Source organism: Callospermophilus lateralis, chromosome 18, assembly GCF_048772815.1.
Source record: "Callospermophilus lateralis isolate mCalLat2 chromosome 18, mCalLat2.hap1, whole genome shotgun sequence".
NCBI lineage: Eukaryota > Metazoa > Chordata > Mammalia > Rodentia > Sciuridae > Callospermophilus > Callospermophilus lateralis.
In genome coordinates this window covers 53,672,704-53,699,887 of record NC_135322.1, presented here as the reverse complement: position 1 = coordinate 53,699,887, position 27,184 = coordinate 53,672,704, and the positions used below count along the sequence as shown (strand labels likewise).

The 27,184-nt window shown below is 34.0% G+C and overlaps 1 protein-coding gene across 1 annotated transcript in view; it reads right to left on the bottom strand.

Moving 5' to 3' along the window:
- Ap1g1 (adaptor related protein complex 1 subunit gamma 1) overlaps positions 1 to 27,184 on the bottom strand; it is an 83,931-nt gene that overhangs the window by 32,231 nt on the left and 24,516 nt on the right. Inside the window, exons 2-9 of the mRNA XM_076837431.2 lie at positions 23,372 to 23,575; positions 12,190 to 12,314; positions 8,786 to 8,927; positions 5,736 to 5,832; positions 4,546 to 4,622; positions 1,241 to 1,336; positions 700 to 780; positions 412 to 510 (exon numbers count right to left, since the gene is read on the bottom strand). Of these exons, the coding sequence (XP_076693546.1) occupies positions 412 to 510; positions 700 to 780; positions 1,241 to 1,336; positions 4,546 to 4,622; positions 5,736 to 5,832; positions 8,786 to 8,927; positions 12,190 to 12,314; positions 23,372 to 23,572 (918 nt within the window). The 5' untranslated portion in view covers positions 23,573 to 23,575. The remainder of the gene's footprint in view (positions 1 to 411; positions 511 to 699; positions 781 to 1,240; positions 1,337 to 4,545; positions 4,623 to 5,735; positions 5,833 to 8,785; positions 8,928 to 12,189; positions 12,315 to 23,371; positions 23,576 to 27,184) is intronic.

Here is a 27,184-nt window from a genome sequence, read left to right as displayed (position 1 = left end):
GAAAATACTACCAGCATTTCCTTCTGGAAGAACTGACAGGCTACACACATGAAAGCTACAAGACAAACATTTTCTTCCCTATGTACCTTTAGTACTGCTTACTCTATTTGTTCATTCCTTAAAAATAAAAACAAATCTATTCAAATATGTCTTGTTTGAAATTGTGGTTCTAGTAAAAGCTTATTCTGAAATGTTTCTTCGTGTTTACAATCTCAAAATATCTAACTATACCTAAGTCTTCCAGACTATTATCAATGGTAAGCCTTCAATGGGAATGATAATTCACATGCCAAAAACACAGCATTATGCATTTTTACAAATCTCTTCCTTAAGTTTAATTCCAAATGGAATCCAGTTCCTAGATAATCAATCTAAATAAAATGTTTAGGGCAAAAAATATTTGAGACTTACTCGCAGTCCACTCTCTGATTTAATATCCATGATAGTCAAAACCGTTTCATAGAGAATAGCATTTCCTACATTTTTACTAGTCTCTGTATTAGTGGCAACCTGAAAAGACAGAGTATGGTACAAAAGTGAGAAAACAACATTTCCAGAAACTATGCAGAGGCAATGAGTTATTTTGTGATTATGGCCACCAATGAGAAAACAAAGTTGCCTCATATAGTAATCACAATCATTCCACTCCCTGCTAGATGAAAATGAGTTTTTCATACAATTCAAGTTGGGTCTACTTACCTGTGCTAATATGTCATTCATAGCTTCACTTGAGTCATCATCATTTCGTCCTAAAATTCTTAATAACCGCAAAATTCGTACCTAATATGCAAAATATGGCAAGGATCAATAAATTATGCCTGGCACAAAGAAATCTTAAATTGGTATGAAATTCAAATAGTTGAAATGAAGTCTTAGACCCCATCAAAAATACTAAGTCAGAAGAATTTTAAACACAATTTTTAGAGAAACTATCCATATGCCTCTATGCCTAACGAAGTTCTTAGACAACCCATTCTTCACTGCTCCACAGCTAAAGGATACCACTTGCAGACATATTATGTTGATAATTCAAGTGTCTAAGTAGTGAATAATTCTGACTATTAAAATTGTAGTTTTATTCTATTAAAGTAATAAAATGAAGAACTGTGTCCCTGTTCATTAATATAGTTAGATTAATTATCTAATTTCTACCCAATACAAATTTAAGGGGAAGAAAATAGCCTATTCAAAATATATTAAGTTCACATGATATTTATTCAAAATGTTTTATCAACCTCACCTGCAAAAAGGGGTCACTGATACCAGAAACATCATGTTCTGGGGAATATCCGGACATGATGAGGTTCTTTAGAATACGAACTAATTGGGGCACAAGCTGCAGAAAAGAGAGACGCATCAAAAACAAAACAAAGACAAAACAGTGAATACCTAAGAATTTCTCTTGAATAAGCAAGTCCTTTGGTTCAAAAAAGGATGCAAGGGTCTGAGTCCAGGAAATTCTATTGATACAAATATGGTGCTATATTAATGTTTGAAAATATAAAGTGGAATACTTAGGCCAAAAACTCAAGAAATAATATGTATTTTGTCAAAATAAAATAAACCAGACTTTTTTACTCCAGAGTTAAATATGCAAAGGTATTACAAATAATGATGGATCCAAAAGCCTATTGGAATCAAGTAAAACATATGCCTGTACACTGCATTTTTACTTCTGTACAACCTGACACATATGGTTGGCAAAAAATGTTAGATATTTCCCAAAGGTCTGCTTTTTTATCCATTCAAATATTTGAATATAAAATGCTATCACAACAAAATATAACTGGTTATCTTATTAAAATTACGGCCTTAAAGCCTACCACCTCAAAAAGAGAAAACTTTTCTCTCCTCTTAAGATAGAGCTAGTTATGTCCTCTTGCAACAAACAGGAAATACCAAAGCCATCAACATTAACTAAGTGAAATAACACATGAAGAAAATATGCCTTTTGCTTTAAGAAAATACAAAGTTATAAATAATTTCCCCTCCCTCTTCTTAATTCACATGACACAACTTCGTTGTAACTTAATATCAGCACTTATCTATACACACTTCTTTGTGGCCTGTTTTTTATTTTATCAATGAGACTACACATTCCTAATGGTGAGGTGCTCCCTTGTCTATTAGAGTCATGACACACAGAAGAGGCAATGTTATTGCCACACTAAATTTAATAGATGCTTTCTTTATATATTGACATGCATTTCACTTCTGTTGATAATTACTTGATGTTAAAACTCTACTCCAAAAGGTTCACCACAATCAACTTCCCTATCTCCAACTAAAAACTCAAGTTATGTAAACAATTCTATTGGCCTAAAATTGAATAAAGAAGTATCCAAAGTGAAACACACTACATCTTTTTGTAGCCTATCTAAATAGTTCCAACTTTGCTATAACTCAATTTTATTTTTTTCACATTGTAATTAGACTCTGTTCCCTCAATACTCTTCAAGCTTCAAAGAGGGCTGAAAATAAAATAAAAATCCAACCTATACTCAAGGCATGCACTCAAAACATTAAGGCCACTTCTAAATGCAAGAGAACACAATCTCTGTGAATTTAAGTAAGTTTGGCCATAATACCTCAGAATTTAGTGAGTCATTAAGTCACCTAATCAAAAATCTAATTTGGACAACTTCAAGAATAAGACAAGATTAAACAATGGAGATGTGTAAATTCTAAACAAATCCTCTTTAAATCTGTCAACTGTGGGAAAACTGTGTAGAGATAAGCAGCTCACCTTGCATACTTCCCAAAGGTCTGCTTTTTTATTTTTTAGTACTATACATAACCCTAATTACTTTTCAAATCTGGTTTAGTTCTTGGAGAAGTCCTTTTTCCTTGGGCTACTAAACTGTTTTATTAACATAAGGCCAGCACATCACATACGATTACCCTGGGACAGAAAGCACAAATGTCTAAATGTTCAGCATACAAATTCTTTTAATTCAGATTTAATTTCAGACAAAAATACAAGTTACTAAAACTGATGACAGGACAAACAAAATAAAATGACAAAGGGTAAGGCTGCAGCCATGAAAATCAGTTGGTGCCCACCTACTGTACCTCTAAATCCTTTTAATATTCCAAACATCTAGGCAAGATTATGTCCAGGTAAGAAGAAAATAAAATCTCTAAGTCTGAACTGAAAGCTCAGTAGCATTCTCAGAGTTTTTTAAAGTATGAGGTTACCCACACATGGCTCTAAAATATCTAATGCAAAGAGAAGCAATGTTTTGTGTTCAGGCTCCAGACTGATCTGGAATTGCTATCACCAAAGTGACCAGGAAACCATTCAAAGTTTCTCAAGTATAGATCAAGGAAAGGCAGAGGAGAGGGCAAACAATTCAAGAAAGGCTGCAACTGAAATCCAAGGCTGACTCTGGAGTCAGGAGTTTAATTGACAAGACGAAAACTGGACTGGGGAGTTAGCAAAAAACACTAGAACAAATAATCCTCAGTATTAAGCACAGCTTCAGCATTAGTATAATTTAAAAGCCACATCTGTGGATGGATACACAAAAGCTTCTAAGGACCTAATGCCAGCATGCACCATCTAAAAGAGTGTTAATTCTTACCTTTTCATTCTAACATACAGCAGGATTCCAAACAGACAACAGGAACAAAACATATAAAGCAAGCATTAGGGACAGATACGGGTCTCATACTATTTTACAATAATTTTATCAAGACATGAACATCTAAAGGGGAGGAAAAGCAAAAAAAACTTTTAAAAATCTGCTATTACATCTAAAATGCAAAATGAGCCCCATTCATGGAGGGATCAGCATCCTATAAAAGAAATTAAATACATGTAATTACTCAAAGAACAAACTTTCTTTGAGTCTTCCTGCCTACTGCCTTCTAAATGAAGTACAGAAATAATACTGTCCACTTTAAAATGCTAGTAAAGAAGGAAGGGGGAACTTAAGAAAGCTAGGACGTCAGGGCTGGGGTTGTAGCTCGGTGGTAGAGTGCTTGCCTAGCACATGTAAGGCACTGGGTTCAATCCTCAGCACCACATAAATAAATACATAAACAGATAGATAAGTAAATAAAATAAAGGTATTGTGTCCATCTATTTAAAAAAAAGAAAGAAAGAAAAGGTAGGACTTCCATCACAGGATTCAATGGCTTAAAGTGAACATTGGGTAATTAAAAAAAAAAAAAAAAAATCAAATTTTGGTTTGCCGTTTTCACGTTTAAAAGAAAGAAAACTATCTGCCTTTAAAAAAAAATTCTACTTGTAATGTGACCTCAGGTTACATTTCCTGTCTCAATGTGAAAACAGCAAATAAAACACTTACTATGTCTGCCAACAAGAAAAGAATTCTCTTGGAAAAGTAAAACACTGTATTAGTGCCAGTTCTTATATACCTAAATCTGGCTTCCAGCCCTACAACACAGCAGGGCTAGTTAAATCCATTATTCAGCTCCATAGCTTGCTTTCAAAAGAAAGTTGTAAGTGATAAAATCATGTACTTTTCAGGAAATCACTTTCCAATCAAGAAAGGCTTAGGCATACAGAATGGCACCTACCTTTCTGAAATGTGCAAGCATATCTGGGCTGCGCTCACACATTTCTGTGAGAAGGACTACAGATGTATGAAGGACACCTGAAAGAAAAGAGCAAAGGAAAACTAAAAATAAGCCTCTATGACCCAACTTTGTAGAATAGGGCTTTGGTTCCTGAAGATCAATTCCAAACGGATAGTTGCTACTTCTCCTTTTTAATCCCCTAAAGAATCTAAGCATTGTGGTGAATACAAAGGAGATACTTACTAGAAGCCTGCTGATTGAATACTGGTGAAGTCAGTCAAATCAGAGTATCTTTAACAACTGTGTGACCAAAATAATTATTTAAAAATGACCACAATACACTTTTCCATCTAAGAATATCCAAAAGGACATGTTCATAATCAATGTGCTCTAGACCTCTTCTATTCCATACTTACTCAAAAAACTACTAGCTGAGTTCTGACAGCTTAAAAGATACAAATCTTAGATTTTAAATTTTCTGAAAAAAATATCAAAACTCCAAGATAATAATGAATGACAAGATAAATTTGCTTGTTCCAAAGTCAGTAAAGAGAATCTCACAATACTTTTCACTAAGAGATAAATAAGGGACTAAAATATTCATTTGTTATACAAGTATATTTTGAGAATTCTGGGCAAAGCACTGAATTAATTAAATGAAATACACTGTAGCATTTTTTCCTCTTAGAATTTAAGACACATAAATGTTCTCTTCTTAGAATTTAGTTTCACTGACTTCAAAATAAGAATAAAATGCTTAATTCCTAACAAGATTTACATAAAGATACCTGAGTATCCATTATAAATTCCTGTTAGAAGTAACTAACCCAAAAGATTTTTCATTTATCTCATACTCCTACCACATGACAATGAAGAAAATTACTTTTTATTATAAAATAGCCAAGAAATCAAAAGGTTTTACTCATGAAAACAAAGAGTAGAATTAGTCATACATTATTCTGAATATTAACAACTTAAGAGAGGACCAGAGATGAAAGACAAAGTTTGCTATGAAGAATCAACCTAGTTATGAAACTAGTATAAGTGAGCAGAAAAGACCTTGCTAGAAACTATCTAAGCACTGTAGCAAGGCAAGTCCACCATCCTGAGACACAGGCGGTCATAGCCTTAAGTTTTTTCTCTTTCCCTTTCTCCCTTAGTACTTCATGAGTTCATCCAAATCACATTACCATGGTTCTTCTCATTCAATAAATTTTTTGTTGCTGGTAAGAACATCTCCATAAGTTCAGGAACCTTCCTGATGACATGAACAGCACACAGTGCTGCCTATAAAAAAATAAAAGGACAAAAAATTTATTTCAGGTAAGCCAAGGCAACCAATCTTATTAAAAACAACAACAAAAAAACTTCACCAACTAGTTCATCTGCTAGAAAAATAAAGAAGATAGTTTATTGTTTATTTATTAACTGGTTGGAGCTTTCCAGTTCATACTATTGCATTAATGAAGAACTTCTAGCTCACCTGCTGTTCCTCTATTCATATATTGCTAGACAACTGGGTAAAAACTTTCTAAATTAGACCATGGTTAATATGAATTTATCAAAAATTAAACAGAACGTATGCAGAGTTCTGGGGAAGCAAAAAAAATTAGATAAAGACTTCCATTTCTGATACTCATTCCTCTGAATAAGAAAACCAACAGATATAAATACATCATGAAACTGAAGGATATAAACTGCAAATGCTTTAAATCTGCTGTTAACTTTAACAGCATCTATACTGACTACAACCAACACTGCCAACATTAAAATCACCTAAGTGGGATACAGACCTAGCTCAGTGGGAGAGCACACAGGTACAAGAGCCTAAATTGAATCCCCAGTAAAAGAAAGGAAAAAGGGAGAAGGGAGGAAGAAAGAAATAAAATAATTTGAAATATACTTAACTAGTCTTCACTAAAGAAAAGATTGTCTTATTAGAAAGAAAAGTACATTTAAAGATCAATTTTCAGGCTGGGGTTGTGGCTCAGTGGTATAGCACTTGCCTAGCAAGTGTGAGGCACTGGGTTCGATTCTCAGCATCACATATAAATAAATAAAGGTCCATCAACAATTAATAAAATATTTTTTAAATAAATAAATAAATTAAATAAAGGTCAATTTTGTGCCGGGCGCAGTGGTGCACGCTTATAATCCCAGCTGCTCTGGAGGCTGAGACGGGAAGATTGCAAGTTCAAAGCCAGCCTCAGCAACAGTGAGGTGCTAAGCAACTCATTGAGATCCCTGTCTCTAAATAAAATACAAAATAGGGCTGGGGATGTGGCCCAGTGGTTGAGTGACCCCGAGTTCAACCCCAGTACCCGCCCCCACCCAAAAAAAAGACCAATTTTATTTATCCACCCCAAAGTAACCACAGCTATTATTTGAGACAAAAACCTTAAAAGTTTAGACAAATTAACAAGATTTCAGTTCATTCCCCCCATGGTGAATTGTGGGGCAGGGGCAGCTAATCCAAAGGAATATTTTATTTAATGCAACAATGTGCCTTATAAGAGTAGCTCACATAGTTCAAAAAAAAGTACTGGCTTACAAATTAAGGAAAGAATTAAACTCTGCATTTTGGAAGTAGCAAGAGACATCACGTTGGAGATATTCTCAATAAGATCCTCAATTACCAGCTGATTTATCATCAGAAACTAAAGAGGACAAACGACAGTGGAATGACATATTTAAAGTACTGAAATAGGGCTGGGGATGTGGCTCAAGTGGTAACAGCGCTTGCCTAGCATGCGTGAGGCACTGGGTTCGAGTCTCAGCACCACACAGAAACAAAATAAAGATATTATGTTCACCTAAAACTTAAAAATAAATATTTAGAAAAAAAATAAAGTACTGAAATAAAGACTGTGTACCAAGAATTGTATTTCCAGCAAAACTGTCCTTTCAAAAGGAGAGGAACAGGGATGCATCTCAGTGGTAGAGCAGCCGCCTCCCATGTGCAAAATTCTGCTGCACTGCTTTCCAGAACGGCTGAGAAAGGCACAGTAATGCACAAGCATTTCCTTTTCTCTTCTCTTTTGTAAATGCCAAATGGCAAATTTTTAATTCGGTAATTCTTTCTACATTTATTAAATGATATTGCACATTAAGTAACAGCTTTTTAATTTGCATCTGTTTATTTATCAGTATAGGCTTATCGAGTTCCATTTTACTCAGGGGATTAAAATCAATTGCAATCATTGTTTTATGTTTGCTCAATTTGTAACAAGATAGAAGTCCCAGAACGAAAGGAAGGAAGGGAGGGAGGGACCAACGAACAAACCAACAAACTTTGTTGGCAGCCATCATTAAAGGTATATCATTGAAATGGCTTGGCCCTTTCATTGCTTCTTTCTCACACCAAAAAGAGGCACAGTGCCAGTCACAGTGGCACGCGCATGTAATCCAAGGAACTTGGGAGACTGAGACATGAGCATTGCAAGTTCAAGACCCACCTCAGCAACTTAGTGAGGCCCTAAGCAACTTGGTAAGACACTGTCTCAAAATAAAAAACAAAAAAGATGAGGGATGTAATTCAGTGGCAAAGACCCAGTAGTAAGTAAATAAATAAATAAATAAATAAAACAAAGAAAGAGAAAGGAAAAAAAAAAAAAAGGCACAGTAAATGCCAACCAGATGATGATAGGTGTTCATTTCATGGACTTTTAAATTCCATACATTTTGTTTACAAAAGCTTTTGGATTGAAGTATAACTTAAAAACTCAACAAAATGTTTATATCAACAAATGAGAGCAGATAAATTAAGAAAACAGGAATAAGTCTATTCTCATCAGATATACCAATTTTAGAAAGTGAGTTCTACATCATTCCCTCAAGGAAACTGCCATTCCAGAGATAAAGGCACTCAAAGACATGAGTGCTAATAGTATAAGAGTTAATTCATGAGCTGGGAGTGTGGCTGTGGCTTAGTGGCAGAGTGTTAGCCTAGCATGCACAGGCCCAGGTTCAATCCCCAGCACAAGAGAAAAAAATTAATTCATAAAGACCTGCGTGTTATCAATTTGTTTTAATATTGTTTAAATTATTTAGGAAGTGATATGCCACCTAAGATATCTAATACACTTGCTTGTTTATAAATAATTTCCTAGAAAAATGTGGAATTAAGATTCACATGTAGCCACTTAAAATATATTTTCTGCAGAGAGAAATACTTTATATCATATGAACTTTCAAAATAGTAATCTGCTTTCTAATCCATATTAGTTTCATTAAAAGTTACCTTTTTCCTTAAGTAAGAGTTGGAGGTTTTCAGGAGCTTCTCTACCTCTCCTGCAAGATCTCTGCACATCTCTGAGGAGCCCATGCAGCCAAGGGTACAAAGTGCTAGCCCCTGCACAAACTGTGTGCTATGATTAAGATCACTACAAAAGAGAGAAAGGAGGGAGAAACAAACACACTTTACCTAGTGCTCCCATGAACAAACTTCACAATTCAGTGAACAAGTGTAGAATGATTCAAGATTTCTCCAATAATAAAAATGACTAACAGGAGTAATTAGAAGGAAAATGTTTCGTCCAACTTTATTACAAATTAGTAGTACAGTGAGCTGAATGACAGTCCCTCCTATAAATTTATACCCAAAGTTTCCAAATACCTAAGTAGTAGAATTTGAACAACATGGGCTGGGGTTGTGGCTCAAAGGTAGAGTGCTCATCTACTATGCATGAGGCACTGGGTTCGATCCTCAAAACCACATAAAAATATTGTTAAAAAAAAAAAACAAAGAAAGAAGAAATTGGGCAACATGTTATCTGACAGATGTGAAAGACACCCACATTAGAAAATTTAGCAAACCAATGGAAATAAAAACTAGCAACAATAAAAATATGGAACAAAAGTGTTTTAAAAGATGTTTAAATGATCTACTACAAACTATAAGATAAGATACACAATAACCAAAATACTCTTTAAAAAAAAAAAATCAGAAAAACAATCTCTACCATAAGAGCATACACAATAGAAATTGTTAGCCTCTACAACCTTTGATCTTATGCTTTATTATTAACTTTTAAGTTATATTAAATAATTTTTAACATTTTATTCTTTCAAAAAAATAATTATCAGTATCATGATAAAAAAAATAAGCTAATAAAGCCACTTTTAATAAACTAAGCCATATATTTTCAGTGAGCCCCTATATCTGATTGTGCACACACAGATGCTGATTACTTGGTTTCAGTGTGTCCCTCTCCAAGGTTCATGTATTAAAAACTTGGTCCCCAGTATGTTGATATGAGAGACAGTAATAAGTTTTTAGAAGAAGAACTTACTGAGAAGTCATTGGGAACTGATCTTGAAGAGTAAGTTAGTATTTTCCATGACAGTGAATTGTTATAACAGAGCCAGATTGGCCCTTCCCTCTCTCTGGCTTCCTGTCTCATCATGTGTTCTCTCCCTCTCTCATGTATGTGTTACCACCATCATGATGATGTCAACTAAGTGGCTCTTACTAGAGACCAAACAAATTAGAAAAAGTGGAAGGAAAGAAGGAAGGAATAAATGGAAGGAAAAAAGGAAGGGAGGGAGGGAGGGAGGGAAGGAAGGAAAAGAAGGAAAGAAGAAAAGGAAGAAAGAAGGGAGGGAGGGAAGATAAAATATTCAAAGCTTGAACTGGTAAACTTGTCTGATTAGTATAATCCTTCTTGTTATCCAGAAGCTGAATTATTCTTTGGGTTATGCTACAAGCTTTCAGAGTATTTCAGTATCCTTTAGCCCAGCATGGTTCAAAAGTCTCTGGAAGACATTAAGACTTTCATAGAAAGTCCATGTGATCCAAACTATTTTCATAATCTTAACACATAATTTTTCTATAATCCTAACAAATTATTATTACTATATTGAAATTCTGACAACTGATGGTGCAAAAGGAATGGTGCTCATTAGAACAAATCAAAGGAAGGGCACCAAACTCTATTCGTAGTCACCATATTCAAAGCAAACTTTCATTATTAAGCAATAAAAACTGCTGAACACTATGATGCCCTAAAATACAAACAAACTCACCAAAAACAAAAATCACACATTCATTAGCAGATTAAAAGAAATAACAGGTCAAGCATGGTAGCACATACCTGTAATCTCAACAACTCAGGAGGCTGAAGCAGGAGGATCACAAGTTCAAGGCTAGCCTCAGCAACTTATTCAAGCCCTACGCAACCTAGTGAGATGTTTTGTGTTTGTTTGTTTTATACTAGGGATTAAACTCAACCATTGAGCCACATCCCCAGCCCTATTTTGTATTTTATTTAGAGACAGGTTCTCACTGAGTTGCTTAGCACCTAGCTCTTGCTGAGGCTGGCTTTGAACCTGCAATCCTCCTGCCTCAGCCTCTTGAGTTGCTGGGATTACAGGTGTACGCATCCAGCCTTAATGAGATCCTGTCTCAAAATAAAAAAATAAAAAAGACGGGGGATGTAGTTCAGTGGTAAAGCACCTCTGGGTTCAATCCCAGTACCAAAAAGAAAGACAGAGAACAGAATGATCTAAACCATGGAATAAAGTGGTTGATCAATTCTCAATTGTTTGAAAAAGTAATAAAATTCACTTAGGGCTTGGCTAGTGCTTATTAAAACTAAACACAGATGTATTCTTTACTTATGTGCCTCATTCAATTTTCAATCAAGCTGCAAACCTACACTTAGGTTTGGTATTAACTCTAATATGAACTTGCTACCAGCCAGAACTGCCGAATTAGCATGTGACTGAAAGTGTGAGTTATAAGGGCAACAGAGCATGCAAGAAAATTAAAGCAACTCTCTTAGAAGGCTATCTAAAGTAAATGTATAAAGGAATCATGCTGAACATCTAAAATGTACCCTCCATGACATCAAGGATTTCTTTTTTTTTTTTTTTTAATATTTATGTATTTATTTTAGTTTTTGGCGGACACAACATCTTTGTTTGTATGTGGCGCTGAGGATCAAACCCAGGCCGTACGCATGCCAGGCGAGCGTGCTACCGCTTGAGCCATATCCCCAGCCCTGACATCAAGGATTTCTGACCATTTTTTTCACTCTCTATTCCAGTGCTTACAATAAAGTTGAATAAGTCAATCAACTTAGTATTTTCATTATTAATGAAAGTTAAGTTTACAAATTTGCTATATAAAATGGCTGGAGACATGGCTCAGGGGTTAAGTACCCCTGGGTTTAATCCCTGGTATAAAAAAAAGCTACATATTAAAAACTCATAGAGATAAATACAATTCCATACAACTGATCTCAGATGAACTAGACCACACTCTCTTTTTACCTTTAAAACATATTTACTCAGAATATGCGCTAGTAATTTTTTTTCACTAGTAATTTTTAATACATATAAAATTTCATTATTCATGGTATTTTAAGTCCAAGAAACTTAAGAATGACCAGATATCACCAATGCTTTTTTCTCTAAAAGTTCAAATGTTCATTTCATTGCAGCATATTCTTATACCTGAAGATGCATAATACCTTCATTTTCCTTTGCTCATTAGCCTCTTTACATATTAAGCTACTGAACCAAGAGCAATTCAAATACATTCTATAAATTAAATATAAAATAAGTAAATAAAACCTCTTGACGTTTTATTGTAAGAAATTCCTAAAAAAGGCAAAGCAGTTGTAAGAAGGAGGGAAGACTTACTTTTTGATACAGTTGGTCATAAGAAGATGGACATCTTGTCTTTCATCTAGTAGCAGCATTGCTCCTAAATAGCCAATGCGTTTGTCTGTAAATTTCTGAGAGGCAATAAGCTTTAGGCACTCCAACTGCAAAAAAACAAAAAGAAAAGAAAATGAAATTAAGACCTTGCCGTCTGCTGTCACAATATAAAAAAGTAATGCATTTAATCCACAGCCACAGATGACACAGAAGTATAAACCTGTATCGTCAACACTGTCTAAATAAAAAGACAAAGAGTTAAAACCTTTGGATATCTTAATATTAGTATTAAGTTCTGGAACAGATTATATTGTCAAGATCTCATAATACCTAGCATTTAAAAAAATCTGTAAGTTTTAACTTAGTTCTACATATTCATATAAACTAGTCAAGTATTATATTAATATATCAAATTTCTAATCTAATCCCTCGCTTATATTAAATGAACACCTAAATCATACATTTAAGGCTTGGTCTATTTTGAAAATCAAAACACTCAATAACTGGAAATACATCTAAGTACCAAACAGTATCCAAAACATCAAGAATGTACAATTAATTGAAGAAAGACAATAACTAAATTTAGTATGTAGAAAGTGCCTCATTTAGAGCTTAACCAAAGTATTTTGAGACAGGTGAGGGTTTAAGAATCAAATTTAGAGAAAAAAAAAATCCAGAGGAAAATTCAGTAGTAACATTAACCTAAACTGTTCTACATTTACTCTTTACGTAATTGTCAGAAATAACCCCTTAGGGCTTAAGACTCCTTGTAGTTAAACTTGGACTTTCTTGAAAGTCACAATCACTTTGATATACTTTATCATTCCATCTTGACAAAACAGGAAAGGTCGAAACATTCCCGCTGGAACAGTGGTTTTCAAAGGGCATAGGCAAGTCAGATTCTCCAAGTCAAGTTTTCAAAACTATGTTCCCCTTTAGAACCATGCATTCTAAGGAAAGGGGCTCCAATGGAGACTTGGGTACATAGGAAGCTAAGATCATGTCAGATTATTTTCCATTACAAATTTATCTAGTAAGTTCAGAAGTGAAATTGAGGGACATAAAACAGTTCCACAAATAGAACTGTTTTGAGCTATTTAAAAACTGCTCTTCAATGTACCTGCATTTTTAAGAAAATACCAACAGTTAGTTGACTATCATGAGTACACCAAAGTCTCCAAAGGAGACTGACAGAATTATGAATATACAAGTTATCTCTGAAAGGATATTCACAAAACTGATACCACCAGTTGTTCATAAAGAAACTAAGTGATGGAATGAAAAAGAACAGAAAGGATAGTCTTCATCATAAATCCTTCTGTATCTTTTTTTAATTTTTTTTTTTTTTTTTAGTTTTACGTAGACACAATATCTTTATTTTTTTATGTGGTGCTGAGGATCGAACCCAGTGCCTCACGCATGCCAGGCTACCACTTGAGCCACATCCCAAGCCCCTCCTTCTGTATCTTTTAAATTTTCAATCAATTAACTATCATTATCTATAGGATAGTCTTCATCATAAATCCTTCTGTAGCTTTTAAATTTTGAATCAATTAATTATCAGTATCTATTCCAAAGAAAAATAAGAGTGGATTAGGAGAAAAAATTAAAATACAAACTGCAGGATGAAGTAATATAATTACTTAGGGAAATTGTTTCCAACTCCAAAGTTGAACATCATATATTTCAAAAAAATAACCAAAAAAAAAAGTATTTGAGTCTCATTAGTTTTATGGAAAACTTTTAAAATTGAACACTAGAATATTATAAAAATATAAGTCCAGCCAGACACAGTGGCACATGCCTGTAATTTCAGTGGCTTGGGAAGCTGAAACAGGAGGATTTTGAGTACAAAGCCAGCCTCAGAAGTGGTGAGGTGCTAAGCAACTAAATGAGATCCTGTCTCTAAATAAAATACAAAATAGGGCTGGGGATGAGGCTCAGAAGCTGAATGCACCTGAGTTCAATCCCTGGTAACCATCCCCCCAAAAATAAGTCCAGTAAATATCAGCCCTTCTTGAATAACTTATATTCATAAAAAACAATAAGTGTGGTATTCAATTTTTGTGGACCCTATAGGAGCTTGCTGAAAATTATGTTTGTTTCTAATCTCTAATGGGTTCTCTACAATGGCTGTTTTCTCCTGCTACCAGTTATCTTACATTATTCTTCTTTTATCAATTTCTCCTTTGCCAGGCCAGGGTTGTGGCTCAGTGGTAGAGCACTTGCCTAGCATGCATGAGGCACTGGGTTCGATCCCCAGCACCACATAAAAATGAAAACAAATAAAATAAAGGTATTGTGTCCATCTACAATTAAAAACATTTTTTTTTAATTTCTCCTTTGTCAACACCACTTTTAATTTCTGTCTTACCTTGTCTTACTTTTTCATAGCAACCTTCTCACCTCTCCCTACCTTTCATCTAAAAGGACTATTAGTGATCTATTTCCTACTCAGATTTTTTATATTTTCTTCCAATTGTGAGGCTGTTTTGAGGTGCTTGACCTCTATATAGGCATTTTGCTTTAATTTGGTAAACTCCATGTACCAACCAACACTCTCACTGATACACAGTTTAAAGGCTATATAAGAAAACCAACATTTACAAGAAATAAAATACACATGACACAATTATACACAAGTTATGAAAACAATTAGGAAGAGCACCCAATTCAGGTCAGGAAAAGAAAGAAAACATCAGAGAAAGGCTCCTATCTCTTTACATAATACATCATGGAATAGAAAGAAATTAATCTACGTTAGGAGCAGGACCTCTATCTTCCTGATTCTACCTAGAAACTTTAAGCTGTTTTAACAGCCTGACGCTAGGTTAAGTAACTGAGCCACACAGGAGGACAGAAATTACGAGTCATACCTCCACACCCTGCCTTTCCTTCAAAGAAAAAAAGTCACTCATTTTTTGCAGGCAAGCCTTGAAGTGGCCTCAGAATTCTATTCAGAGAAACAAGACAAGTCAGCCACTAGTAATAAGCCTAAGAGACTAAAGCTATCAGCCCCTTTGGGAACAAAAGGGCTTAGAAGTGGTTCCCAAACCAGACTGCTCAGAATCACCTGCAAGAGGTTTTTGGGGTTTTGTTTGTTTGTTTATTTGTTTGTTTCCATGATCCATCTTTCCATTTACTTTTTTAAATTTTTTGTTTGTTTTAATTAGTTATACATGACAGTAGAATGCACTTATATACTTTGATATATCATACATAGATAGGATATAATTTCTCATTTTTCTGAGTATACATATTGTAGAATCATATTGGTCATACAGTCACATATATAAAGTAAAATGTCTGTTTCATTCTACTATCTTTCTTATCCCCACATCCTCTGCCTTCCCCTCCTTTCACTTCCCTCTACCTAATCTAAGGTAAAGCTATGCTTTTTTTTTTTTTGCCTTTATACATGTACTTTGCTTTGGGGGGTTTTGGCATTACAATTCTTAATACACATATATACCACAATTTTTGTATCTCTGTACATAAAGTATGCTGAAACCTAATTCAAGTCTTCATACATGTACTTTGTATAATAATGTCCATCATATTCCACCATCTTTGCTAATCCCCTGACCCCTCCCTTTCCCTCCCACCCATCTGAGACTTTTGGAACATATGTCACTCCCAGGAAATTCTAATGGAGTAGATTTAAGATAGAGACTGACGATTTAATTTTTACATTTTTTTCCTAGATAATTTTGCATGTTCTAATTTTTTTTTAATCTCAAATCAATTTTTAGAAAGAGAACTTTTAAAGGTTTCTGGCCTTGTTAAATTTTCCCAAAGTACAAATGTTGCCTTTTATCAATGTTTAATCTGTTGGGGGGGGGGCTGTACCCATTCTGTTAGCTATTAGAAATTTCACACAAGGTCAAATGCACATCTGCATTTGCTTTTAAATTTAACAATGGAGCTTTATGATGTAAACAATCTACAAGTGACTGGTTAGATCTTTTCAAAAGCTTTTACTTTACCTTTAATATTCAGAAATAACTTTCTAGTTTATATGGACATATACACACTTTTGGAAAAAAAAACTTGTTATAACTGTTTTACCACTATACAGCGTGGCAATGTAAGATCTATGTGGATTACACCCTGCTGTTTCATTCTTCTAGAAAGGGGGGAAAAAATCCCCCTAAACTAACACTCCTGCTGGATCCCATTTTTTTCTCTTGAGAAAATTTATAAAATATTCTACACCAAAATCACATAACACCCACTGACTCACCTACCAGCCTTATCAAAGCTTAAAATTTTACCCAATTTATTTTAAAAAATTTATTACAAATTCAATTGAAATCTTTTGCAGAGCGTGCCTTAGTTCCATTTCCTTTCTAACCCAGAAGTATCCAAATCGCCTTATAGCTGTTCACGACTGATAATACCTTGTGTTCTTCTATACATGTGGAGACAATTGGTTTTGGATGTTTTAAACTGCACATAACTATCATATTGTATTCCTGCTCTTTTCATTCAACTTTTTTTGAGTATTATTCCAATACAAGAAGCTCTAATTCAGCTTTATTCCTTGACCTAGAGAGCAAGTATCCCACTTGTGAACATAAACTATTTACTTTTAGACAAGTAGATGGTTTTCAATTTTTTACTATTAAGAAACAATGTTAGCTGGGTGAGGTGGCACACACCTGTAATCCCAGCGGCTTGGGAGGCTAAGATGGGAAGAACAGGAGTTCAAAACTAGCCTCAGCAAAAGCGAGGCCCTAAGCAACTCAGTAAGACCCTGTCTCTAATATGAAATACAAAAAAGGGCTGGGGATATGGCTCAGTAGTTAAGTGCCCCTGCATTCAATCCCTGATGAAAGAAAGGAAGAAAGAAAGCTGCCATAAACACTCGTATACATGTCTCTCTGCATACTGGACAAGAATTTCTTTCAGTTATAATCCTAAGGAGGCTTGATCAGATGCAGGTTTTTCAATTTTTAGTTTTTTGTTTGATTTTGTAAAAAATATATACCTCTTTACAGGAGGTGGCATGAACTTTCATCAGCAGGCATATAATTACATCTAGTAGTGCTCTTTCTCAAATATAGCAGCACCAATGAGGACTAGGTGTTGCAAAATGACAATATTTTAATTCATTCACTCCTTCCTTTATTAGCTGAACTACTACTCTAAGAAGCAATTCCTCTATGTATAACACTGAGTTACCAATACTTCCTTCAGAAGAAACACTGGTAAGAAAAGTCAAGATAAATGTTTCTTTCCATCTGTTGATAAGTTTTCAAAATAATGAGTTACACCATACCTTCAAAGCTAACCAATTTTTAAATTTTTGTTTAAATATTATTATGATCTCACCTCATAGATATGAACTTGCTTAGGGTTGGAGGTATAGCTTAATGGTAGAGCATATACTCAGTATTCAAGAAACCCTGGATTTGATGCTCAGGCACAAGAAAGGAAGAAAGAAATAAAGGGGGTAGGGGGCAGAGAAAGAGAGAGAGGAAGGAAGGAAGGAAGGAGAGAGGGAGGGAAAGGACAAACATGTGAAGACACACACTTACAACCCTAGCTACTAGGCAGGCTAAGGCAGGAAAACTGCATGTTTGAGGCCAACCTGGGCAACTTAGTGAGACTCTGTCTCAAAATAAAAAATACAAAGTGCTAGGGATATAGCTCAGGGGTCAAGTACCCCTGATTTCAATTCCTAGTAACACAAAAAAACAAACCTGCGTAGTTTTAATCAATTACATTATATTATTCTTAGTAATGGTCAAATTATCTCATTTTGGGGCATGACAGTATCTTCTGGAATCAACTGAAACATTTTGGCATTTTTAGCACTACCTTTGTAATCTTTCTTGCTTCCTGGCATACTCAAATGGTTCACACTTATTTTATATATTCTCTACTCTGATTTTGGGATCTGACCAGCACCGAGCTACATCTCTAGCCCTTTTTTATATTTTATTTAGAAACAGGGTCTCCCCGAGCCAATTGATTAGTGCATCGTCAAGTTACTGAGGCTAACTTTGAACTCACAATCCTCCTGTCTGAGACTAATGAGCTGCTGGGATTCCAGGGTGGTCCAATGACCACCCCTGGCTTGGTCATTGTTTCTAGGCCTTTCTAAGGGACAAAATGGGCTTAAGTGCTTTTATTAGTATATAAAATATTAGTAAGATAAATCTAGCAATATAAAAGAAAAGAAACCATCATGACCAAGTAAGAATTATTTCAGACATACAAAGGAGACTACACAATTAATATCTATTAATGTAATTCACTACACTAACAGTTTAAAAGAAGAAAACCCATAAAAAATTATTTCAACAACAAAAAAAATAGCATTTGATAAAATTCAACATCAAATTCCTTTGTGTGCTGGGGCTGGGGTTGTAGCTCAGTGGCAGAGTGCTTGCCTAGCATCTGTGAGGCACCGGGTTCAAGTCTCAGCACTGCATATAAATAAATAAAATAATGGTCCATCAACAACAAATAAAAATATTTAGGAAAAAAAAATTCCTTTTTGTGATTTAACCATAATATGTAGAGCATTTGTTTTAAGGTTTTAACAAAATAAATAAAATAAAGTCAATGTGTCCCACAAAAAAAAAAAAATTCTTTTTTTTTTTTGAAGCAAATATATAAGGATAGACAAGGAAGAAAGAGAACTGCCACTGCTTACAAATAATAATATTGACAAAATGGAAAAAAATGAAATCTACAGAGACTCTTAGAACCAAGTACTCACTATATAAAAATCAATTATATTGTTATATATCTAGTACATGATTACTAATATTTTTAAGAACACTCATAGCAATGGTAATAAGAGCTCTGGATAACCTATGAATAAATTTCTCCAAAGACACATAAGACTTTATGTAGAATATTGTATAAAGTTTCAAAAACCCTAAAAAAGTGGAGTGCTATACTACATTGATGGAAGAGATAACTCTTATACACAAGTAATAAGGGACAGCAGGCCAGGTTGGAACCAGGAAGAACAGAATGCTGCCCAACCTGTAAGCGGCCTACTGCTGCCATGTGGAAATGTAGATCCAGACAATCTTTTCATTTTTCTAAGAGATACTACAAACCCAGATTCTATGAGAATTTCCTTAATTTAGTTTACATATTAGTAAATTCAAAACACTTTTAAAGACTATGCAAGACCAACAAAACACATATATGGAATAATTCGGCCACTGTGCCACCAGTTTTCTACTCCTACAATCTACCTAGCTCAACTTTATTTCTGGATTGTGTTTGGTCCAGACACATCGAAGAGTACACATCCTATTAGAAATCTATTATTGCCTCTGTTATAATGATGTTGAGGATACTATCTCCTTCTCCCCCAACTTCCAGTCAATAATGGGGACTGAACCCAGGAACTTGAGCATGCTAGACAAGCGCTCTACTACTGAGCTACATCACCAGTCCTTTTTTAATTTTTATTTTTTATTTTGAGAAAGGATCTGGCTGAATTCCCCAGGCTGGCCTCAAACTCACAGATCTCCTGCCTCAGCCTCTGGAGCAGCTACGATTATAGGTATATAAAACCAAGCCCTATAAAGATGCTACTTCTGATATTACTAAGATATGCCTAAAATAAAGATCTTTTATAAGAAAATCTTTTTAATAGATTTCAGTGCTTTGAAAAGCTTTGTTTGCTATCCTTGGAATAAAAAATCATAAAATGGGTAACATTTAAAGGTTTTTTATGTACAAAATGTAACTGTCAAACATTGAGTAACTCTTGGGCTGGGGTTGTGGCTCAGTGGCAGAGCACTTGCCTCTCACATGTGAGGCACTGGGTTCAATCCTCGGCACCACATAAAAATAAATAAGCAAAATAAAGATATTGTTTAAAAAATTTTTTTAAAAATTGAGTAACTCTTAATCTTCATAACAACCCTATGAAGTAGGCATTAGAACTGTCTCCATTTCACAGACGAGGAAATTAGGACACAGAAAGGTTAAAGATCTTGCTCAAAGTCATACAGACAGAAAAATAACAGAGCCAGAATTCATATCCACGCAGTCTGGTTCCTACAGTCTTGCTCTTCAATTCTGACAACAACCACCACAGAATTGATTGTATCTTTTCTTGCCTTGGCTTCCCTACCAAAAGGCCCTATACTGGCCTTATGTTTTGAATTCTTCACTCCCAACTCTTAACCTTGTACTATTCTTTTTCTTTTTCACAGACACTAGTAATTTATGCTATCTCAAATCTTTTGTACAGCAAGGCAGAATTAAAATACATAATAACAGAAATAGCTGTTTCTAGATCTGAACTAAACCCAAAGAGTGCATTTTAGTGTTGTGCGAGGCTAGTTTTCATTCCCTCATTAATATTTACTAGCTTCATGAGTTTAAACTCTAAATTTCAATTTCAACCATGGGTTTTACTATAAAACGTAAATGAGATTTCTTAAGTATGCCTACTAGACATTTTACAATTTATACATGGTTCATATTTTATTCCTACTTACAGCATCATACTAGATACTGCAGTAAAAAGTAAAAAGAAACAGGTGAAATTAGTTTTAATAATATATTTTATTTAACCAACATACCTAAAATATCACTTCAATATATAATCACCATAAAATTAGATTTTTTTACACTTTTTTTATACTAAGGCTTCTAAATACAGCATGTACTTTTACACTTACAGCACATTTCAATTTGTACATATTTTTGTCAGAAATACTTGAACTATATTTAGATTTCATAAAACTTACAATTGATTTAAGTATAATCACATATTCAAGTTGTTTAAAACATAAAGTTTTCCAAAACCGAATCAAGTACTCAGAATTTATTTTCCTTCAATATCCACCTCAATTGAACTAGCCACATTTCAAGAGATCAATGGCAACATATAGCTACTAGCTACCATAAAGAATAGTCTATCTAACAAATAAAATGCAATTAAAAGGTGTCTGAAATACACAATAAAACAAAAATGGCATTGCTATTCATACATGCAGGCAAGGTATTTAGACATTAACCTTTTTACAGGCATATTATAAAGAAAATTCTTGATAGATTGGGTACCAAATTACTCATATGAATAGGGCAATAACTTATTCAACCAGATGAAACAGGCTAAGAGACTTAATATTCCTATCCCTAGTCAGAAAAATCTTTATTTTTGTACCAAAATTTTAGCACAGCTTCCTTGAATAGTCACTTTCTAACTAAAAATTAAGTATTTTATCAAACAATTAAAGTTCCAAAATACCCCAAAATGCAATCCAGACAGACCTAGAAAACACATTTTATTTCACTGTTATAGAAACCAATATTTAAAAATATACATGTTCTACAAAATTAAATCTTTTCCAAAGTCTTAAATCTACTCTTATAAGATTTGAAGATTCAAGAGTTTGTCTTTAAAGAATTCCACAGAGAATATATAAATATACTGTTTCCAAGACATTAATAGTAATTATTTCTGAGTGGAAGAATAAGTCTTCCCCTACTAGATTACCTTTGATTTTTATAGTCCAATTCCTAATATGTAAGATTTCTATAAATCTAACCAAATGTTTCTACAAAAAAATATACATATAAACCATCAAGAATATTTAGGCAACCATTTGCTTTATATAATGTCATGCACTATATGGATAACTACCTGGATCAAATTCGGATGTGGTAAAACCTTACAACTTAAAACCTTGAACTTTAATTACACTCCTCTCTCTGTAAGAATGAAATATGAAATCTATATCAAAGAAGGTATTAATTACATTTTAAAAAACTGTTTATGACAAGTGTGAAGGAGAAGAATGCTACTATAACACTAATTCTGTCCAAAATCAAACATGTAAATGAATATTATTTATAGGAGATAAGTGTTTTTTTTTCTGCTTCCTTTCTCTGATTCAGTTGTTCTTTCTTCTTATATTATATAATATTATAATATATAACATAATATTATATTATATAATATATATTATTATATAACAAGATATATTATATAATATATATTATTATATAATATAACAACTCAAATTTTCTTTCTCAAACTAATGCTCTCCTCCCACACACAATCATTTAGTTCCTTCTTTTTTTTTTAAATGTTTTTAGCTGGAGATGGACACAATACTTTTAAATTTTTATGTGGTGCTAAGGATCAAACCCAGTACCTCATATATGTGAGGCAAGCGCTCCACCACTAAGTTACAACCCCAGCCCCTCAATCATTTATTTCTAAAGAGGCTAATCAACCCCCTATGGTGAACATAACACTAACCAAAGCCAGTCTAATAAGATTCAATCCCAGTACTTTGTAGTTTTAACTTGTGGGCAGGAGATCTTCAATTGAAGCTGTTGAGCTAAATGGAAAATAAGCTGATGATCATCTTTCCTGATAATTAAATACAAGTTATCTTGGAAAAAGGAAACATAAGTGGTTATTATACTCCTTCTCCCTAGTGTTGTACATTCTTTTAATTTTTCATTTGTTCCCTAATAAGACTCTATAGCATATAATTCTTAAATAAAATTTAGCAGTGCTAATAAGACATTTAAAAAACAACTCACTATTCCATTCTGTGACAATCATGCTTTCGCAATATAAACAAGAAGAAAGCTCTTATCACTGAGAATATCACCTTCAAACCCCAGAACAGATACAATAAATAACATGTATTTGTGTGTAGGAGAGAATCAGCAAGCAGACCCACAAAGAAGTTGTAGCAATCCAGACATGACGTAATTAGAACAAAACTGAATGCTACTACTTGGCAACTAATTTCTTTATTTAAAAACATTTTCATGAGTTTTTATATATAATATCATGCACAGAGAAAATAACTAAGAAAACATTAATAAATACTTTTTACATACTCCTCATAGTTCAGGTCCTCTGGCAAAATAATCACAAATCACTGATTAATCCTAGTCAATTTTTAAGTAAGGTAGCAAAAGACTCTCTGATCCACATAAAGAGCAATTCCCATTGGAAAGGATAATTGATGGCTAGATCAAGACTTCCCAGGTCTGCAGCTTGCTCTTTCAATCTTACCCTCAGTGCCAAAATGATTATAGTAGAAACGAAAAGGCTATCTAAGTACCTCCCTGCCAGAAAAAGACTGACATTCCCTGAGCTATGGTGTCATTCAAAGATATGTATCCTTGCTAGATGTGGCCCAACCCATCCTACCTGTCCAAAGTGAGCAGGGTAGCCCAGCATGTGCATATATAGTAATTTTGCCACATTTCGACACCGGTATGTATTGTCTTCTTCTCTAAATGATGACCGGATTGCAGCACATTCTTTTTGGATCATTTCTCGTTCTTCGGCTTGGGTTCGGGCTGTCCGGATGGTCCGGATCAGCTCCCGCAATCTGATGGGGGCTGGCATCCTCTGGATTTGGAAAGACATTAAACAGAGATGTTCACATTTTTTTGCTACCAAAACAACCTGTATAACTTCTCATATAAAAATTCTAAATGATAATACAAACAACAATAAGTGTTGGCGAGGATGTGGGGTAAAAGGCACACTCATACATTGCTGGTGGGACTGCAAAATGGTGCAGTCACATGGAAAAAGGTATGGAGATTCCTTGGAAAACTGGGAATGGAACCACCATTTGACCCAGCTATCCCACTCCTCGGTCTATACCCAAAGGACTTAAAAACAGCATACTACAGGGACACAGCCACATCAATGTTTATTATAGCACAATTCACAATAGCTAAACTGTGGAACCAATCTAGATACCCTTCAGTAGATGAATGGATAAAGAAAATATGATATATATATATATATATATACACACACAATGGAATATTACTCAGCAATAAAAGAAGAATAAAATCATGGTATTTGCAGGTAAATGGATGAAGTTGGAGAATACAATGCTAAGTGAAATTAGCCAATCTCAAAAAAACAAATGCCTAATGTATTTTCTCTGATATGAGGAGACTGATTCATAGTGAGGTTGGGAGGAGGAGCATGGAAAGGTTACATGAACTCTAAATAGGGCAAAGGGAAAGAAGGAGAAGAGAGGGGACAAAGGAATAAAAAAGATGGTGGAATGAGATGAACATCATTACCCTAGGTACCTGTATGAAGACACGAATAGTGTGAATATATTTTGTATACAACCAGAGATATGAAAAATTGTGCTCTATGTGTAATATGAATTGTAATGCATTCTGATGTCTTATATAACAAAGTAGAATAAAAGATTTTTTTTTAAATTCTAAATGATTTTTAAGAATTCAACATTTGCTCAATCTAGTTTGGCTAAACAAAGCAAAGTCTGCTAAATTTCAAAGTGAATTTCTGGAAAGGCTACAAACAAAAAAAGTTAAAGTGTTAAATGAAGCAAAATAAGACTTAGAAACATCAATATGTAAAGTTCATCACTAGTATACCAATATCTTAGGGACTAATTCAACACAAATTTTTACTCAATCTTTAAAGCAATAAGAAAAGACATACTATGCCTAAGCTTAATAAAAGAGAAAGTTTCTATTCAACGGCTTTAAATTCAACATAGCTCAAGAATGTATCAGATGAATATAATCACAGTGATAGTTCAACTCAACAAAATATGAGAAATTAGGAGAATTCAGTTCTCAGATTAATCAGTAATCACCTATCCAACAGTAATCTTCTCAGAACACTGAATATACTAGGAAAACAAGATGAGGAAAATAATAATAGACCAACCTCAGAGGATATGACTATTAGTGTCATAAACAGCTTTTAAAAATAAAAATAATAGACCCATAATAATAATAGGCCCAATAATTATGGGAGAGAAGGGTAAAGATGGAGAATGTATACTACCTAAATTCAAGAACTACCACAAAGCTACAGTAATCAAGACAGTGTGGAACTAAACATAAGGACAAACAAAGAATAATGGAGCAAAATGGAAAGCTTAAGAATAGACCCATAGGGCTGGGGTTGTAGCTCAATGGTAGAGCGCTTGCCTCACATGCATGAGGCACTGGATTCATTCTTCAGCACCATATTAAAAAATAAATAAAAATAAAATAAAGATATTGTGTCCATCTACAACTAAAAACATATTAAAAACAAAAAAAAATACACCCACACAGGGCTGGAGTCAGCTCAGTGATAGAGCACTTGCCTAGCATGTGAGAGGCACTGGGTTCAATTCTCAGCACCACTTATAGACAAATTTAAAAAGTCCATTGATAAGTAAAAAAAAGAAAAAAGAAAAAAGAATAGACCCACACAATTATGCTCAACTGATTTTCAACAAACAGCCAAAGTTATTCCACAAGAGAAAGAATAGTCTTTTAATAAATAGTACTACATATCTATTTAGGGTAAAAATTAACCTCAATCCTACCCTCACACAATACACAAAAATTAATTCAAAATAGATAATATGGGCTGGGGTTGTGGCTCAGTGGTAGAGTGCATGCCTTGCATGTGTGAGGCACTGGGTTCGAGTTTCAGCACCACATATAAATAAATAAATAAAATAAAAATCCATCAACAACTAAAAAAATTGAAAAAAAAAATAGGTGATATAACTAAATGCCAAAACTAAAAATATTCAAGAAGAGAAAAAAGGAAAAAAATCTTTATGAACTTAGGTTAATGAGAGTTCACACACAACAAGGAATTAAAGAAAAAATTCGATGAACTCGACTTTATAAAAGTTAAAACTTTCACTCTTGAAAAGACACTATTACGAAAATAAGGTAAGCCACAGGAAGAAAAAATAATCACAATATATTTTTGATAAAGGATTTGTATTCAGAATATATAAATTATACAACTCAATAAGACAATATTATTTTCAAATGGATAAAAGATTTGAATAAACACTTTTCCAAAAAAAGATACACAAATAACCATAAGCACATAAAAAGATGTTTAGTATCATTAGTTAGCAAGGAAAATTAAAATCACAATGAGATACCACTCCATACCATTAGAATAGCTAAAATTAAGACTAGACATACCAAGTATCAATGAAGTTGTTCACAGGAATAAAAATGGTTCAACTACTTTGGGAAATAGTTTGATAGTTTCTTATGAAGTTAAACATACATTTAGATTCAGCAAATCTGCTCAGTATTTACCTAAGAGAAGAATTTACACATGAGTAATGAAAATTATACACTCTCCAAAACTCATCTGCTCCATGAAGCTTCATTTATAATTTCCAAGAACTGGAAACAAGCCAAATGTCTATAAACAGGTGAATGGACAATGGTGTGTTCACATAGTACAAAGCTTCTCAGAATAAACCAATACACAATATAAACAGGCTGCTGAGCAAAAGAAGAAAGCATAAGAGAGTACAGAGTGTATGGTTTCATTTATATAAAACTCTAAGAAACACAAACATGACCTATACTAATGAAGAAGAGATCAATGATGACCTGACTTAGGGCAGGGACAGGGACTGATTTGAAGGGATGGAAGGAAACCTTTTGGAGTGACATAAATGTTTTTGATGCATATATGCACTTCTCAAAATTCACTAAACTAAAATTCACATTTAAATAGGCATATTTTATTGTATGTATTTTATACCTCATTAATGTTGATTAAGAAAATAAAAATAGCCAGCAATGTGGTGCACAAAAATAATCCAAGTGTTTTGAGAGGCAAAGGAAGGAGGTTCCCAACTTCTAAGCCAGCCTGGGCAACTAGATCCTGTCTCAAAACAAATAATAAAGCAGGGGACAGAGTTCTGGGGATGTAGCTCAGTGGTAAAGCACCCCTGTGTTCAGTCTCCAGCACAAAAAAAAAGAAAAATGAATCAAGCATGTTGTCATATGTTGTTATGGTTTGAATATGAAGTGTTACCCAAGAGCTCATGTGTAAGACAATGCAAGAAAGCTTAGAGGTGAAATGATTGGGTTATGAGAACCGTAACCAATCAGTGAACTAATTCATTGATAGGGATTAATTGAGTGGTAACTAAAGGCAGGTAGGGTATGACTGAAAAAGGTGGGTTATTGGGGGTCATGC